The 20,260-nt window shown below is 36.9% G+C and overlaps 1 protein-coding gene across 1 annotated transcript in view; it reads right to left on the bottom strand.

The window, feature by feature from the left end:
* Positions 1-9,737: 9,737 nt before the first annotated feature.
* Positions 9,738-20,260, bottom strand: part of LOC145792562 (uncharacterized) — a 42,258-nt gene continuing 31,735 nt past the window's right edge. Inside the window, exons 3-4 of the mRNA XM_082873221.1 lie at positions 10,811-11,780; positions 9,738-10,521 (exon numbers count right to left, since the gene is read on the bottom strand). Of these exons, the coding sequence (XP_082729347.1) occupies positions 9,738-10,521; positions 10,811-11,780 (1,754 nt within the window). The remainder of the gene's footprint in view (positions 10,522-10,810; positions 11,781-20,260) is intronic.

Below are 20,260 nucleotides of genomic sequence, written 5' to 3'. Positions count from 1 at the left end.
AGCCTCTTTCTTGGCTCAAATGATCTTCTATCAGCCCAAAAATAAGCTCCAAGGGACCTCATCCCATAGATATGCAACCTTGATGAAGGATGCCTAGGCAAACTAGAAGTATTTCTCTACTTCTATGCACTTCTATGCCCAAAAGGGTAAAAGAGAGAGCAAACTAGAGAGAGAGGCAGAGATTTAGCTCTGGAAATTGTAGAGAGAGAGGATTTTTTAGTGAGAGAAGCTCTCAAACTTGTTCAAGAAGTTCTTCCTCTTTGAATATGAGTTATAAGGCTTCATATATAGCAAAATATCAAGCTTGGGTCGAAATATCTGATTTGGGACAGGTGGCACAAGTTGGAAATAGCTGGAGGACAAAATATCTTCAAACAAAATGAGTTTGGGTCACTCTTGGCCGATCGGCCATCTTTTGTGCCGATCTGCTACTTGTGATGGCCGATCTGCTACTGTTTTTGGCCGATCGGCCACAAAAATTTGCTTTTCAGGCCCAACTTCAAATGGGCATAACTCGTTCATATGAACTCCTTTTCAGGTCATTCTTGTGTCCAAATTGAAGCCCCGGAAGTAAGCTTTCCAATGGTGGCATCCTTGTATCAAAATTCCAAATGTGCAAAGCGTTATGCCTGTTTTGGTGAAGCTGCTTAGTTTCGGTCCAACCAGATTGATGCCCTACTTCAACCAACCATATCTCCCCCATCCGAACTTGGCTTTAGGAGATTGAGTGTAAAATGAAGCCCCAGAAGTCTTCTTTCCAACGGTGGTGGTCTCATAGCTTAAATCCAAGTATACAAAAGGATAGGCCCGATTTGGCAAGGACTGCTTGTCTCTCTCTTGACGATTCATACCCACCTTCTTCTTCAACTAGGTTTCTTCTCTCCACTCCTCTTTTCTTCAACTTCAAACACCCAAACAAGAGGTTTTGAAAGATTTTCCAAAGATTTCATCTCTCTTTGATTCATTTCCACTTTGTCCTTGCTCGGTTTACCGAAAAGCGCAACATTTGACAAAATACGAGCCCCGGAACATCGTAGGAACTTTATTTCAAAATATTTTGAAAGAGAGGGTTTTAAGGTCGAAAAACCATTCAAAATAGCTTTAGTCCAAAATGGGGTGTGAGGTTAGGATTTGACTCTCCTCTTGCCGAAGAAATCGAACCTTTGCCCTGCACATCTTTCATCACCAAGTAAATCATCAGTAACGCCCAAGTCTTAAGGGCGGTCAAAAATGGGGTGTCCACAACCGGCCACTTTAAGTAGCCTATAGCCTCTTTAAGTGGCCGACAGTTCTTAGGCTCAGAGGTGGTCAGAAGTTGTTCTGGTTCTGGAGCAGAAACAACCTAGAGATTGGTTCGGTGTTCAGGAATCAAGGCGAATGCAAACAGAGGCAACCAGTGGCAAAGTAAGGACTTTCGAGAGGAAGCGGAGCAACCGAGCATGCATGCATCCCTCGCTTCCTGAGGCCGTTCATTTAAATTGCTTAGCTAATTAGCTAGTTAGCTTAGTCGTTTTTGAAATTAGTTAGTTAAGTGTTTGATTAATTAATTCGGTTTGTAACTAATTAGTTTAGATTAGCTAGTTATTCAATTGTGTTGTAATTAGTTAACTAGAATAGTTAATTAGTTTAATTTGTAATAGTTAGCTTAATTAGCGTAGCTAGTTAGCTCCTTTTTATTCGGACCCTCCGTCGAGAGGGCAAATGTTTTAAAAAGTGTGCGCGTGTGTGTGTATGTCTTCTAACCCGACGTCTTTCTCTCTTTTATTTACCCGCTTTCGGTGGTTAATTTTAGGACATTTTTCAATTAGCATCCTTATGCTTGCATGCGTGCATCATTCATTTGTATTGCATGCACCGGGCTCGGCGCATCATTCAAACTGCATTGTATTTCGATACTTATTTGAATACATGTATCAAAGTGTTGCATTCATACGCCATGATTAGATAGCCGAGCCTATTTAGTTGCATTTTGCATGTGTTGCATTAGGCATCTTAACATAGCTAGGATCATGCATTGATTTCTAATTAGTTTTCCGTTTTGGCTCAGAGTACACTGTAAGTGTTTTCGCTTTAGCATCTTGCGTGAGTGTGAGTGTTGCCATGATAGCATGCTTGCCATGAGGCTATGTGCTTAACTGATTAACTGCATGAATGCCTGTGGGTGAAGGCTTGATTGCCTGAATTGGAACAATTCATCAAAATGTGAGTTTTAAGCCCACTTGGAGCGGCAAATCATCATGTTTTAAGCCCACCTTGTTTGGTGGCAAATCCGCATTTTTAAGCCCACTTGAGGGTGGCAAATTCAAACCATTTTCGAAAACAAACATTGAATTATTTTGTTCCAATTCAAGCGATCTAGTCTATACTTGTATGCTGTGCGCATCACATAGTAATATAGCTAATAACCGGAATAAAGACACATGTGTTTTCAAAACAACATATCATGTTTAGTAGAGGCCGATCCTTTGATGGGGCGAGTGGGGGTGCTCATTTCAGGACCTTCCCCTCTCGTACACAAGTTCCCGAGCTGAGGCAACTTTGGTGATGACGGACACGTGGCGTTAGGCACGAGTCAGGGTTTCCTAAATTTTCCAAAAAACAAAACATTTAGGTAACGACTCTGTAATCTGGCGAAGCAGCCCATGTTTGGCACTTCTTGATTAAAATCGATTTTCTAAAACGATTTTCCAGATTTGGACTCTTTGGTAATTTATCAGTCTTACATTGCACTTTGTGAGATTAGATACAGAACCGTGACAGCAGTCCGAACTGTAGTAGCTATGAACACAAATCTGCGCCCTCTCTGAAAAGGGGGCGCGCGGAGAGAGTTCGGGCGGTCTACAAATGCATACAAACAAAAAGATAGGTACATCCTTAAAAGGAAATCAAGTCTATGCAAAAAGAGATCAGGTGTAAGCAAAAGAGAAATGGTGGTAAAAGCAGATCAAGCATTCTTTGAAGTGTTTCCAGTTAAAGCTGATGCAAGTGCAAATAGCTCTTTGTGTGCTCTTTTTATAGGTGGAGATGAGACTGAATCTGGAGCTCTTTCATGGAATTTTGGTGTATTGATGGCATATTCTTTGTGTATTGCAACGACAGTGAATTTAAATTTGCATAGTACCAAAGATTTTGAATGGGTATGCACGAAGCTGGATGAAGTAGTCATCAGTGTTGCATAGATTTCCTAATGCGTCGAGAGAAACCTGTCCATCCTTTATGAAAGATATATATAATTATTACGTATTTTTGTTTTAAATGTATAAAGTACAATGTAGTTAGTAGAAGACTTACAAGGTTTGTATTGTGCATCTAATCTTTGGTAGTGATTGAGAAAAGATTCTTAGCTTGAACACCGAAAATTTTTGCAACTATTGTTCCAGTTGTATTAGTGAGTTGATGCCAAACTTACATCTAGAATGATACATAAAGACAATCAATTAATTGGTAAAAGATATAAAATAATTTAAAAAGTTTCCAATAATGTTTTGTAGGAGTATATAGTTTACCGAGGTTCTGTTTGGACCTTTTGGTTACAGAAATTACATTGAACTAAATCAGTGGAAGTTGCAACTGTTGCTCTCTTGCATTTAGAGCAACTCATGTACCAAAATTTTTGTTGAAAATTTGGAACATTTGCCTAACCACGTATCCAATAGTAAGTAGTCTGTTTGAAGATGTGAATATGAGAAGAAAAAAAAAGAGCAATAGAATAATTGTGAATTAGGATTTCTAGTGTAAAACAGACATGAGAGATTAAGATATATAAATATATATATTTAATACATATTTGAAATGATGTGCACTTGAAAGGGGCAAACAAAGGAGACAAAGAAAATGACAAATGAAAATGGAAAATAAAGAAATTATCAAACTGAATTAAGTCAATTAAAGGAACGTTAGTTATGTCGGTGACAAACATGGGCAGTTCATTGATCTTCATGATGTTGCTTGGTTTTGGTGGAGTTGATTGTGCTTGTGAAATTTGTTGTAAGTTGTTCAATGAAATTGCATTTATGATATTAGCATGATTAATGCACCTATAGAAATTCATAAAAAAAGATAGACATTATTATAAGAATCAAGTCTAAATATGTTTAATGAGACAGAATGTGATTACCAAGTCTGCAATTCTAGGGCTTTTGGTATGGGGGGAATCAAATATGAATGAGCTTGATGATTTTGTGGACAATGTCAAGCTTGTGCAGAAAATAAATTTATGTGATACATGTTAGACTTTAGTTTTTTAATGTAGTTAATATGTACAGGGGAAAGAGTATTTGTTACCATTGTATAATGTAAGTTTTAGTTTTATCCCAATTACTATTGGAAATGGAGCTGATTTTGTTGCAAAAGTTGCATCTTCACATGTGCTGAGTTGAGCCCATAGTGTAAGGACTGTTGGCTTCAAGTTGCATAAAATAATGTTTAGTTGAGTATTCTAGTAATTTAAGTTTTCTATAAACGAATGAACTTACTGTTTGTCAATTAGAATGACATCCATTAGGGTTGTTTCTTTGCTTGAAGTTGTCTTCCTTGGTGGTGATACATGTAGTACTGCAGTAAGCACATTTGAAATGATAATAACAAAGCATAAGTATATAGTAGTTGTTATGTTTTTAAATACAGAAAAAACATCAAATAGTACTTATGTTTTTTTTGGCTTCCTTGGCATCTTCTAAATCATTCAAAGGAGTGAAGTTGAATGAAAGGTTATGCAAAGTTAGCTGATCATCTTCAGTTTCCTCAATAGGAGTTCGACCATGTAGATTCCATTGGTACTCATTGGGAACGATACGGTGCTTTTCTGCAACATGTCTGACTGTGGCATTTGATATTGAATATGTTCCAAAGATTTGCAATGTGTTCTTCAAAACTTCAATATCATTTCCATAAATTGTGTCCTGTGTTTTGGTTTCCTATGAATGTTTTCATTTTGTTGGTTAGTATGGAAGTTATAAACTGATAACTTATGAAAGGAATAAACTGATAACATATGAAAGGAATAAGTGCATAGGACAGTTGAAAGAGATCCATTGTGTTAAGCATACCTATGAGTCAGTGAGAACCAATATTTAGTATGGTCCTACAGTGGCCATGCTAATTTTTGGATGTGCCTTTTCAATCACCATGATGTTGCATATCCATCATCTTGTAGTTGGATCAATTTCCTTGATTTTTTTGAGCTGATTAGTGTAGCTCAACTTTTCGCGCTCCTTTCGGAAGACGAATAAGCCCTACAATATCGAACTCCCGCGGTTTTGAATCTGATCTCACAAGTGCAATGTGAAATAGATAAACATCAAAGAATCCAAATCCCGCAAATCTTTTGGAAAATCGGTTTTGAATCAAAATGTCAAAAATGGACTGCTTTGCCAGATACAGAGTCGCCACCTAAATATTTTTGTGAAATTTAGGAAACCCATGACTTGTGTCAAAGGCCACGTGTTCGTCATCAGCAAGATTATCTCTGCTCGGAACTTAGGTATGAGAGGAGAAGGTCATGAATTGAGCACCTCCGCTCGCCTGATCAAAGATTGACCTCTACTAATCATAATGTGAATCTTATTTACATTATATGCTCTTGTTCCGATTATTAGGCTAGGATTATTATGTGATGCGCACACACACAAGTATAGACTAACTTGCAAAAATTAGAACACTTGATTTCATGTTTGTTTTTTGAAAAGAGTTTGCGAATGTGTCACTTGAAAAAGTAGGCTCAAATGTACATGAATCAAACTATCACAATTCAAGCAATTAGCTTTCATCCACAGGTATTCAAACAGTTTATCACTTAAACACTTAGCCTCATGGTGAATATGCTTAGCATGGCAACAATCATACGCATGCAATATGCTAGAGCAAGTAAAAGCTCATCTAGTACTCCAAGTCAAAAAGATGATAAAGTTAGAATAATGCATGATCCTAATTATGCAATATGGCTAATGCAACACATGTGATATATAATCTAAATAGGCTCGGCTATTTAACATAACATGTGAATCAATTTGATATCATGCGGTCTAAGAAGTATTTAAAGAAGCGTTAAACTAGCAATGCAAGTTAACATGATGAACCGAGCCTCGATGCATACAATACAAGTGCATGCGAACGTGGAGTATGCTAAATGAAACATGATGCTTTAAACTAACCATCATAAGTAGTTAAATAAAAGGAAGAAAGACGTGAGGTTAGAAGACATACACGTTATTACAATTACTTGCCCTCGCGCAAGAGGGTCTGAATAAACTAACTAGCTAAGCTAATTAAAGCTAATTAACTAACTATTACAAATCCAAATGAAATAAATTAACTAAACTAGCAAATTAATTACAACACTTTACAAGACAAAATTAAATAATTAAACTAAACAGCCTCGGGAACCGAGGAGTGCTCATGCATGTACGCAGATTTCCACCTGAAAAAGCCACTGTTTTGCTGCTAGGAAGCCTCCGTTGCACAGGTAGAACACTTGCACTGTTTTTCATCTCAAAATCAGCACTATTCTATTTCAAAAGGCCACTACTCAATTTGACAAAAGTGGCCAGCAGGCCAGAAGTGGTAGTGGCCGGCCGGCCACCCATAAATAGTAGCCTACCATCCCAAAATGGTGGCCTACCAGCCACAAAATCCTAGTTCTTCATGTTGCAACAGAGAGCAAACAGAGCACAACCAAGGTATTTTCAAGAGTTGTTTGTACAACTTACCCCTCCTTATCATCAAACAGCTCAAAGGAGTGGTAAATTTGATTCACAAACTATCAATCGATGCAATTTTATTGCATGATGGCCTATGAACCAAAGGGTACAATTTCAATAATATACACAATAAAAGACTCTCAAACCCCCTCTATATCATGGATTGATCAAGGGAAGTGGTTGACAATGATTCTTGAACTGTTTTCATCACGAACAAATATGAAACGATTCAAGACTTAAGAGTTCAATTAATGTCTGATTGAACCCAAACCAAGTTATTATCTTGCATTATTTTAGTCCTAATTTGTTACTCTATTTTAATTACCAACCATTCCTTAGTAAATTAAGTCCAAGAGTGAGCTTTAAGTCCTTTAATGGAAAGAAGCATCAAACCAAGAGTTGTTTTAGGCATGAGAGAAGTGTCATGCCATTGGTAATGAATCCCAAAGGGATTAAACCATTAAGCACAAGACCTCAATCTCAAGCTTAAACAAACAAGTGGCTTGAAACAACTTTTAAAGCAAAGCAAAAGCCAAGAAAGGAGGGAGGTTGCAGAGCTGATTAAAGGTGATCACAAGCATGGAAAACAAGAAATAAACACTATTAACTCAAATAGGTTGGTGGTTAAGGCCTAAACCACCAAGCCTATAAGGACAATTACACTACAAGCATGCAATACAAAGCTCAAATGTAATGAACACTTAAAAACAGTCCTAAAACAATGCTAAATCAGTCATAAAACATGCTGGAATTAAGACAAAAATAGCTAAAACAATAGACTAAAACATGGAACTATGTAAGCTAGTAAACAAAACATAAGGAGGGGAGGCTACCCCCTCCATTTTTGGACTTCAAAACAACATTTTAGCCACTGAAAAAGCTCTGAAAATCAATATTTAAAAGCTCAAAAAAAGGTGACAACAAGGTGAAAAACACAAGGGTAAAGGCCTTGGAAGTTAGGTGGAAGGAATGGTGATCCACCCCTCCACCCTTATTGGCCTTAAACCATAAGTTTCAACCCAAAATTTCAGAGTATAAATAGCCCAAAAAAAGTAGGCAAAATAGCAATTAAAGCAAAATAATAAACCAAGACTTATACCTCTTGAAGAGGAGAACACTTTCCAAGAAACAAATCAACACTTACACACCCTCAAGAGCTCAAAGTGGGCTCAAAAGTATCTAAGCTCTAATACCATAAGGTTTGGTTTAGAGTGTATAGGCAAAAGCTTGCAAAAGCTTAAGAATTTGCAAGAGAGAGAGAAAATATTTTCCTCCAAAATTTCCAACCCTCAAAAATGGGAGGGAAGGTCTCCTATATATAGAAAAACATCAAACTCCCTTAGAAATATCAATACATACACATGTAAGCAAGTGCATGCATCTGTGACAACAGCTGGCACAGTTGGCAAAAATATCTGCCAAAACACACCTGTGGCTGGCAGGCCACTAATGATGGTTGGCAGCCAAGAGTAGTGGCTAGCAGCCAATATTAGTGGCTAGCAGCCCACAAAAGTGGGCCTGCAGGTCCCAGGGTTTTTAGGCTTGAAAAACAAGGGTTTTGGTCCAAAACAAGGCAAGAGGTGTGTAGGATTTTGAAGGCTCAAAGTTGTGGCATTTTGTTGAGGACTCCAAGAACTTGACAAACATATACACATTCATCATTGGGTGTGCAAGTGGTGGTGTCCAAGTCGTAAGGGTGGTCAAAAATGGGGTGTTTACAATTAGTCATGCTTGCTCTGCATAAGAAATAAAATTTATTTAGGAATAGGAAAAGATTGGTTTATAATTTAGAACAAGAAATAAATGAGGCGGTTAAAGTGTGTAATGGATATGTAAAGCAAATGGTGCTTACAAAATCATGCGCATTGTGCCAATGATAAGAGTTCATGAAAAACAATATTTGTTATGGAATCAGTTCCATTACTATCAGAATCATGTGGTTCAATTAGGATTCGATGTTTAGTTGAAGTTGTAGCACGAGACAAGGCAACATATAGTTGACCATGAGAGAAAACTGGTTATGGCAAATATATACCTACAGTTTCCAAAGTTTGACCTTGTGATTTGTTAATTGTCATTGCAAAACAAAGCCTTATTGGAAATTGACGCCTAGTAAACTGAACAGGATGCATATTTTGATCTGAAGGTTGTAAAGGGATTCGAGGCAAGAAAACAATATTTCCCTTATGATCACCAACAATAATTTCAGCAACAACGAGATGTCTTTCAAATTTATGACATACGAGTCTTGTTCTATTACATAATCATTTTGAGGGATCTATATCTCTCAACATCAGAATTGGGCAGTTTAGTTTTAACAATAGTTTTATGAGGAGGCAAGCCAATTGGATTGAGAGAATGTAAGAAATCTTCATATTGACCTTGTTGGCTTGTATCAATTGTTTCATCAATACTCATATATTGTTCTTGAGCACCAGGAAATCTTTCGATGAGCAATTGGTTGATGTGATCAACACTTTCATTTTTGGGAATTAAGATAGCATTGTTCATCATTGAAAGAGGATCATTAGAATATTTTGTAAAATCTGGGAACGCAAAGTCTATCAATTGTTTAAGTGAATTTAAACTTGATGAGGAAGGAAGAAACATTGATGGAGGAATTTTGTTTTTTCCATTAGAGGTTTGTGGTTTTGTTCCGTTTCCTACTTGAAGTAGATATTCGCAAAATTGTGGATCTCGTTTGCTCTCATATTTTCCTTTAGCTTTAGCTTTTCCAAAGAATTCCAAATATGAGAACACACGAGACTGGCATCGATGCATTCATTTGCAGTACCCTTAGAAACAGTTGGCTAAAACTTGTCGAAAGTCACCACCAAATACCATAACCTTTCCTCCAAATAAAAGGTTAGAATCAGTTATATCACGTAGCATTTCATCAAGCGCTTCAATGGCTTAGCACTTTGCCATGGAGGATTCATCCCAAATTATAAGTCTTTCAACTTTTAAAAGTTGTGGTAGACCACTTTGCTTGGTAACTTTACAAGAAAATTTGCCTTCGGTATCTATTGGTATCTTAAATCAAAAATGTGTAGTTTGACCATTAGGTAAAATTAAAGCTGCAACACCTGATGTTGTTGTTGCAAGAGCAATCATTTTACGACTTCTAATTGTTGCTAAGATTGTGCGATAAAGGAAAGTCTTTCCTGTACCTCTAGGTCCATCAATGAAGTAGTAACTTGGAGTGCCTGATAGAATAGCTTCAACAATTTTGGAATATGCAGTTGCTTGTTCTTTGTTTAGTAATGATACACATGATAAGTCATAACCAGACATTGATATATTCATTTCATCTTGTATTTCTTTGCAAAGCGTGCTATGTTGGTTCACTAATACTAGCAAGTCAACAAGATTAAATTGGGCTAAATTTTTACCCATAGACTCAAGTGTAGAATTTATACTTTGCAAGACTTGGTAATGAATATCCTTCATTGAGATTGTTGGATTTCTTAAAAAGTCTTCTGATAAATATTGTTCAAACTTTGTAAAGAGTGCCTTTGGATTATGTGGATTACAATAGACAAGTATTGTTGCAAATAATTGTCTCAGTGGAGAAGGCATTTGGAAATTGATTGCCTTTTCCAGGCACTTTTCATTAGTTTCATCATCTTCTAGCAATCCATGTTGAAGAGCTGCTTCTCTAAAAGTCGCATAAGTGTTTCCATTAACAGTTCTTAGACTTTGAAACGATGTTGGTGCTTTGATATGATTTAGCAATACTAGCAAATAATAACACTCGCCTTCAGTTGGATTTGCTATGACTATTCTTCCAATGACCTCTCTTTGTTGCCTTTCAAACCACAATCTGTATTTAGAATACCAGATAATTGTTTTTTAGAAATCTTTGTACAAAAATTTTCCAAATTTTGCTTTGTTGTTTGATCTATTCATTGCAAAAAAATCTGTCAAAGTGGTTCTTGAAAAGAACTCACTGTTAGCTATGGATTTTAAGCTAACGTTATTGTTGAATCCAATTGTTTGGCAGCCTTCAAGATGTTTCTAAACTAATGACTGCAAGATTGACCTCATTAAAAGAGAAACGATAAATTCTCCACATCGCTTTTGGAGGAGAGATCCATTTTGCTGATTAAAACTGTGATGTTTCATCAATATTTTCAACAGCATTGGCTCCAATAATGTTGAGTGCTACCTTGTCATAACCTTTGTAAATATACTTGTACAAGTATTTTACAGCTTTAATGGTTGAGCAAATTTCAACATTAATATGGCCTCGAACCAATACTGTTTCACCATTATTTTGTCTTCTATAAAGAGGATAAGCATCAGCAACCATGGTAGTTGCTGAATTAAAATTTTTTGGATAATGATTTTTGCATAATCCATTTTTCATAGAAGAATTGTTTGCATTTAATGAACCACATGGTCCATGCATCATGTGCTTGACAATTGCAGAAGATAAATGAGGATATTTTTGCTTGTCTAGTAATTCAGCGGATATTAAGGCATCAAATTTTTTAGTAGAATTTAGTTTGTATTCTTGTTGCAAAATCAAGAGCATATGAACATAAGGAAGGCCTCTTTTTTGAAACTCAATAACATAAGTAAAGGCTATAACTGGTTCAAAAAGTTTGTTCTTTATGACTTCAATTTTCAAATGTTCAAATTTGCTTCTAAAGATACAAATGAGTAAATTAGGTCTGTTGTGTGCTTCCTCATGTGGGAGTAGTTCAACTTTAATTTCAGGCCAAGTTGGATTACAAATCATAGTTAAGAATATATCTAGTTTGCCGAAACACTGAACTAATGTCATTGCATCGATGTAGCGTTTTCGAAGATCCCTAGGACCACCAATGAATGAACTTGGTAAGATTACTCTTCGCCCAATTTGAGAACCTTTGGATTCTCGATGTACAACACTATCAACAATTCCTTGGTATAAATCTATCCTTATTTGGTGTTTCCTTGATCGAAAATAATCAAGTCGCGATGTTTCAAGGTTTACATACATATCAACGACAAATTGATGCAAAAGTCGACCTGATTGAAGAAGCACTAATTGATGATTGTCTCTTATTTGAAGCTCATATGCATAAAACTCCCTAGCTGAAATTGAATTTTTTTTAAAGACTGAAACAATGTTAAAAATTTTCAAACATTGCTTGGAACAATATAAACATAGGTTTTTTTTTTTTTGGTGCTTATAATTACCTTTAGCCTCATTGTCAAGCAAATCATTTGCATTGGTAGCATTTTGAGGCAAAATTGATGATTGAGCTCTAGTGGTGGCATGTGCATTCTTTTTTTTTTTTTTTTTTTTCTGGTGTGTTTTTCTCTTAATTCCTTGATGCCATCTAGGCTCTCCAAATGGAAATAACAATAGGTATCGTAAGGGATCATAACAACCATAGTAATATCGAATTCTTTGACTTTGTCCTTCATGTTTGTGAACAAGTATAACACGCTCTCCATAATATGGATTGTCATCATTTTCATTTCAAATTGCAGCCACTTGGGAAGTATTTGGAGCATTGTAAGTTAGAGGATCTAAGCATGGATCAGCTCGAATGATTATACGATGGGTATCTAGATTGGATATATCTCTTAAACTTCAAAAGAAAAGTGAGTAAGGATTTGATGCTAAGATATCAATCAGAGGAAAAACAATTATAGGATCTAACATGTCAGAATTTTGCAATCTGTTTTGTACTTCATGTTCAATGTAAAAAAAATAGAGTTGCAAATATGAAGGTTTATCATTTGAAGCGTAAAGATGATTGATGAAATGATAAATTTGACCTTGAATACGGAATGTGTAGGTATCTCTATTTCTCCTAGCCAAATCCTTATCGATGGTAACACCAAATGAAGTAAAAGCAAAGGAATTGTTATAGGCTCTGTTATATTTTAAAAAGTTTAGGGAATGAACAGAGTGACCCATAAATAAATCATATAATATGGGATGAACAGTGGTTGGAGATAGAAAAATGTCTCTACCAGAGCAACAAAATCCATTTGGCTCAAGATCTATTCTTTTTGTGGTGCAAAATTGGCAAGGAGTTCGAGTGCGCAAAGTGAATGCCTCAGTTGGAATGCATCTTTCTCCTTTTCTTTTTTTGGTTATAGAATGAATAAGCGATCATATTGGAAAAAAGAAGACAAAAGATCGTTAAAATAGATAATTTTGATTTTGAGAAGTATATGGTAATAGTAAACCACCTTCTGTATCAGAGCATAGATTCATCTCAATTTGTTCCTTAGCTATGTATTCTTGTTCTAGAGGCTCATGTGTTGTGGTAGATGTTGAATCGATTAGTTTTCAATGAACAAAAAATGATTATAACAAAATGTAGTAGTTATACTATAAGGAGGGGAAATTTGATAAGGATTGAGAATATGTATTTTTCTTTTATATAGGGTAGATAGATTTTTGCCTATATCAAAATTAGTTGGTTGAATGTTTTATTGAAGATCATTGCTGATGTCAAAATTAGGAATAACAGTATGCAAAGCTGAAGGCTCATTAGATGTATGTGTGAAAATAGGTTCACAAGTCCGTTGGCTTGGCTGATTTTCTTGCAAAGATAAGTAATAGTATTAAGATATGATGGATTTCTTCACAATGCTCGGAGTTCTCTTCTTCTTTGATTGATACGGTCCTTCTTTTCTTGAGAAAAATATATGTACGAATACTTCGATTTCCTTCTTTCCACCATTGTTGTTAATTTTGTCTATGAGTAGTTACAAATGTGGAAATTAATATATGATTAAATAGGCATGCAAATAACATAAAATGTTTTTTGGCATAAAGATTATTATGAAAGCGGGAAATGAAACTAAATTTTTGTTAAAATCTTTGGGACCTTAAAAGCGACATGAGCACCTTATAAATTCTTGGAACATAGGAATGAATAGGAAATTGAAGAGGACATATAGAATGGTATATTTAATGCCTAGGAAAGAGCAAAGAGGAATCTTCAGTTGCAAGGAGCGTTAATGCCTAGAAATGAAGCACAATTTTGCATTACAAATAAACAAAAAGGTAAACAATTTTTTTTTTAATATATTTGACTAACATTGAGTTTTTGGACCACCATTTGAAGGTTTTATTCATGAAAAGCAAATAAATTCATTTCATATCTATACATCTATATCGTGTGTGTGTATGTAAACATATTGTATGAAAAATATACCTATATATATTTTTGAATATGTATAAATCCTTATTTTGTCCCCTTTTTTTATTTATATTTTGTAAATATTTTTTTTTCTCTTTCGGGTCTTCACTTTAAAACAACTGTTTTTCTATATTATTTTTGTACTATAATTTTTCTTTTTCTTTTCTATGAAACAGTATAGGTCTACTGTGAAAGATACGGTGTGTGAACTTGTGAAGTCTTGGAATTGGTAGCTGAATGTGTTAATTAATTTTCTGAGGGATAAGAAGAGTGTCTCTTGTTTTAGCCTAAATCATTATCCATCATGCCCAAAGTTTCAAGCATTGAGTGGTTAAAATTTGGATTTGCTCTGTTTACACCTCAGTCTTTTTCCTTAATGGATTTTATTTTTTACTCTTCTATTTTTAAAGGATCTCTATCTTTTGCACAAAATATTTTTTTCAGTGTAGTGATTTACTTATACTTTTTGTTGATTTGTAAGCTTTATTGATTTTGGGTTTTCAATTTGGTGCAAGTAAATAACTAACAGGAGTTTTAAAAATGTAAACCTCATAATTTTGGATGGCAATTTGAAACCAAGTATGTCAATATATGACAAAATAGAACACGCCCAATCAAAGGGTGATGCATTTTTTTTTTTTCATAGCTTTTTCATTTTTTGTTTCTGCACACATTCTTTGGCAAACCAATTTATTTTTCTTACAAATTAATTCAAAGAACACAACATAAGTTTATATGATTCTTGCATTCTCATATGATTCTTATTGTCTACATGCCTATCACCAAGTGATTTCCATAAACTATTAGCAACATCACAAATTTCAAAGCTTTGAAATCAAGTAAAGAAAATAAAGGGGAGGTGGGGAACAAGCTATTATCATCCCTTGAAGTATTCAAATTTGAAAGCTCCCTAAACCAAGATTATGGATGAAATACCCCCACTCAACATAGAGAATCCAAGTTTTAAACACAGCTCATCAAATTTATAAACAAATCAAAATTTTAAGTCAGAAAATTCAGTTATCTAGTGAGAGAAGGTTGCTAAGATTTATCTAATAAAGAACAATACCACTACTTTAATGGTGAGTACTGAGCGGTGAGTGCTTGGCTTTGATGGTCAAAAAGGAATTCAAGCATTTGCCTAATAGTGGTTACTTGAAAAGGTTGAGGAACGGGGACTTGGATTTGGATTGAACATTTGCCTCCTACTATGGTTTTTTGGATTTTCATTTTATTTATTTGTTTATTTTTTTTATATGGAATTTTTGGGGTGTTGTTCTAATGATGTTTAGTTTCTTTTCTCTTTGTTTTTGAATTAAATGTTGGAACTATCATTAAGTATGAGGTGTTCGATGGAGTGGATTGGAGTTTTTCCTTCTTTTTATTGGTTTTAGACATAACCTCAAATGATTCAGTGGCTAACATTTCGCTTGAATGTGATATTTCTTTGCGGTTGAAACTGATTTTCTTTTAGCCCAGGAGATATGAATTTTTTTTATTTTTTTTATTTTTTGACATTTCAAGTTTGGATGGAAAGTAAGAATTTATGTACATTACTACATAGCTTTTAGGTTTGTGTTTGGATCTTAGATTTATATTAGGAATTGTGGAGAAAAACTGGAGAAAATAATTTCAAGGTCTCATTATTGTCAAGTAATATTGATAAATGGAGTAGCATTGTTGTTGGCCTAAAATGTTGGCATTTTCTTATTGGTCTTTTAGTCAACTTACTGCTACTTGACCAATTATAGTTGAAGAGTCTGATTAGTTTTTGGATTGTATTTTATTTGTTTATTTATTGATTTTTATTTTTATTTTTGTTTTTGGAACTTGTAGTTTTTGGTTTGAAATGGTTAATCTCTTGCTAGCTGTGATTGATCAATAGTTGTAATTAATCTTTTAACCTTTTAGGATTTAACAACTTTTCTTTCTAAGCAAATTTTTAAAGGTTCCCCCCCCCCCTAGATTATTTTATTCCCTATTATCTCTTTCTTCCAGCATTATTTTGAACCATTTCATGGTTATCGTAAAACAATTGATGATTTTATTTTATTTTATTTTATTTTTTCCTGGTGCTCTTCTATTGATATTTTGGCACTTTTTGATCGTGAATCATTGTAAAATTTATGTCCTATGAATATATGTAATGTCCCAACCCTTCACATATTATCGATATTGTCTGTTTTGGGCTACGCTTGCACGGTTTTGTTCTTTCCAGTGGGTCACCCATCCCAGAACTACTCCAACCTAAGGATGCTTAACTAGAGAGTTCCGTAAGGGATTTCACCACTCGAGAAAAGGCCTTGATGCTATATAAGGGTCCGAGTTTTTACTTTTATAACCCAGGAACTCCCCATCCATTCCTGATGTGGGACATCGGGACCTTATAATATAGCTCGTCTACCTTTTTGGCAATTACTATATGGTTAAGTGTATTTTTTTTCATTTGTGAACATGATAATTTGGGTCATTATTAAAGATTAAATTGTATTGGTAGCTGGAAATACAGATGTCACTATTGTCTTGATTTTCTAATAGCATCTACACATGTGAGATGTGGCAACACATGAGAAGTTGTGGTTTACATATATTGGCGAGCACATAGTGAACAATTTGTGGAAGCTATGCCAAAATATAGAATTAGAATGAACGATTAAAATAAAATTTGATTTTTCTTAGACTTTAATGCATGCAAAATAATCAAAAGAAGTTGTGAAGAATGAATGTGCAAGTAATCACATTTGGTAAAAGCATAAATTAAGAAGCATCATAAATAGAAATTATGAACAAGTTAAATAGGTCAATGCATGAAACAAACTGTAATTTTGAGTATTAGAGTTAAAAGGAAACCTGTTGTCGAAGAAGAAGTTTGTAAGTATAAAAAAGCTTCAACAGAACTTGAGCAAAATTGGGACTGAACTTCACTGTAAACAAGTGAAATTGTGGTAAGTGGTGTATTTAATTTATTATATTCGGCCCAAAGACGTCACGCGCCGATGGGGCTCCGAATCCGGAGGCTTTTTCAGCCCAAAGACGTCATGCGCCGATGGGGCTCTGAATCCAGAGACTGGCCAATCATGATGTCCACGAAGAGCGCTCCGAATCCGGAGGCTTTTTTGGCCCAAAGACGTCATGCACCGATGGGGCTCTAAATCCGGAGACTGTTTGGCCAATCGTGATATCCACAAAGGGCACTCCGAATCCGGAGGCCTTTTCGGCCCAAAGACGTCATGCGTCGATGGGGCTCTGAATTCGGAGACTGGCCAATCATGATATCCATGAAGGGCGCTCCAAATCCAGAGGCTTTTTCGGCCCAAAGACGTCATGCGCTAATGGGGCTCCGAATCCGGAGGCTTTTTCGGTCCAAAGACGTCATGCGCAATGGGGCTCCGAATCCGGAGACTGGCTGTAACAAGCCCGCGGGGGACCTCGCTACAGCTCGGACTCGACTTTTCATAGTCACGGTTCTAAGTCTGAACCAAAGAGTCCAAATCCGGCAAATCGTTTTGAGAAAACAGATTTTTGAAAGAAGTGCCAAACATGGACTGCTTTGCCAGATACAGAGTCGCCACCTAAATATTTTATTTTGGGAAATTTAGGAAACCCTGACTCGGTGCCAAAAGGCCACGTGTCCGTCATCACCAAAGTTGCCTCGGCTCGGGAACTTGGGTACGATTGGGGAAGGTCACTTCGTGAGCACCCCCGCTCGCCCGGTCATAGACCGGCCTCTACTAACCATGATATCAATTTTTGAAAACATTGTGAGTTCTTATTCCGGTTATTAGCCTAGGTTACTATGTGATGCTTACAGCATACAAGTATAGACTGGATCGACTGAATTGGAACAAAACATTTCATGCTTGTTTTTTAAAATGGTTTGCTACCCGCAGGTAGGCTTGAAACATTTGATGATTCATTCCAATTCAGATAACCCAACCTTCACTCACAGGCATTGAGGCAGATATATCAGATAAGCACATAGCCTCATGGTAAGCATGCTATCATGGCATTCACTCACACGCATGCAAGGATGCTAAAGCATAAAGCTTACCGAGTACTCCAAGCCAAAAACAGAAACTACATTAAAAATCATGCATGATCCTAAGTATACAAAAATGCTTAATGCAACACATACAAAATGCAACTATAGTAGGCTCGGCTATTCTAAGATGGCATATGAAATGCTACAACTAACATGTATTCAACTTGGAATTGAAAATACAATGCAGTTAGTATGATGCGCCGAGCCTGGTGCATGCAAAACAGATGAATGATGCAAACATGCTGTCATACTGTATGCTAATTTAAACATGCCCTAATCTAACCATCATAAGCGGATAAATAAAAGGGAGAAAGACGTGGGGTTGGAAGACATACATCACACTCACGCACACTTATTACAGTTGTGCCCTCACTCGGAGGGTCCGAATAAATAATACAGTCCGAATATTACAGTCCCCAAAATAAAAGAATATTACAGTCCAAAATATTACAGAATTCTAATTAATTAATGAATTAACTAGAAAGCAAATAAACTGGCGTGCAAGCCAGGGACTGCCTTGCTTCTGGTGGATGATGCATGTCCGGACTGTCTTGCGCGGAAATCCACCGGAATGCCCCAATTAGCCTCTGTTTACACCTGTTATTTTTTGAAAAGCGTGCCAAGTCCCGGAAAGTTGCTGATTCCTGGTTTTGCTGCAACAGAGAGCAGGAAAGGGGCATAGCAATGTATTTGCACAAATATATGCATGTCTCGATCCTCGTGCCACCAATCACGCATACCGAGGCATGATGGCCGAGGAGTCGAAATGCACAACTCAATATAGGATGAATGCACATGAAACTACAGCTAAAACCTAACTCCATCATGGATAATCCGGAGTGTCGGTGACTGGGGAATTGAGACACATTCCGTCACTCGGAGTACGAAATGTATCTCGCTTCCCGTGCCCGGGCTAACTCCTATTCCGGACATGATGCAATATGCATGATATGCATGAAATGCAACTAAGATACAATCCTAACATACTCAATGTTATAGAAATGAAATGCCTCGAAATGCGTGCACGTAGGCACGCAAACCGAGAAAATGCACGAATGCAATGAAAATGAGATGTCTCGAAATACGTGCACACAGGCACGCAAATCGAGAAAATGCAGAATGTGCTATGAAAATGAGGTGCCTCGAAATACGTGCACAGGGCACGCAAACCGAGGCGATGATGTGTCTCGAAATATGTGCACGCGGGCACGCAAACCGAGGCGATATGATATGTGTCTCGAAATGTGTGTACGCGGGCACGCAAACCGAGCCGATGATACGTGTCTCGAAATGCGTACACACGGGCACGCAAACCGAGGCAATGATATGTGTCTCGAAATGCGTGCATGCGGGCACGCAAACCGAGGCGATGATATGATGTTATGTAATGAAAATGAGATGCCTCAAAATACGTGCACACGGGCACGCAAACCGAGAAAATGACAGAATGCTATGAAAATGAGGTGCCTTGAAATGCGTGCACACAGGCACGCAAACCGAGGCAATGGTATACGCAATGCAAATGACATGGAAAATGCAACATGGACTTATACTAACATGAGAGAGCCTCAGCCACTCTCACATAAGAAGCCGGCAGATAAAAATGAGGTGCCTTGAAATGCGTGCACACGGGCACGCAAACCGAGGCGATGGAATGCGATGAAATGACATGGAAACATGATATGGGCTTATACCAACATGGGTGAGCCTCAGCCACACTCACATAGGATGCCGACAGATAAAAATGAGGTGCCTCGAAATGCGTGCACACGGGCACGCAAACCGAGGCGATGGCAAAATGCGATGAAATGACATGGAAACATGATATGGGCTTATACCAACATGGGTGAGCCTCAGCCACACTCACATAGGATGCCGACAGATAAAAATGAGGTGCCTCGAAATGCGTGCACACGGGCACGCAAACCGAGGCGATGGCAAAATGCGATGAAATGACATGGAAACATGATATGGGCTTATACCAACATGAGTGAGCCTCAGCCACACTCACATAGGATGCCGTCGGATAAAAATGAGGTGCCTCGAAATGCGTGCACACGGGCACGCAAACCGAGGCGATGGCAAAATGCGATGAAATGACATGGAAACATGATATGGGCTTATACCAACATGAGTGAGCCTCAGCCATACTCACATAGGATGCCGTCGGATAAAAAAGAAGTGCCTCGAAATGCGTGCACACGGGCACGCAAACTGAGGCAATGATGAAATGTGATGAAATGATAAATGGGCTTATATCAACATGAGTGAGCCTCAGCCACACTCACATCGGATGCCGATAGCAGAAAATGAGGTGCCTCGAAATGCGTGCACACGGGCACGCAAACCGAGGCGATGCAAAAATA

Source organism: Camellia sinensis, chromosome 6 (genome assembly GCF_055761805.1).
Source record: "Camellia sinensis isolate YWXY chromosome 6, ASM5576180v1, whole genome shotgun sequence".
Classification (NCBI taxonomy): Eukaryota; Viridiplantae; Streptophyta; class Magnoliopsida; order Ericales; family Theaceae; genus Camellia; species Camellia sinensis.
This window is presented reverse-complemented; position numbering and strand designations above follow the sequence as displayed.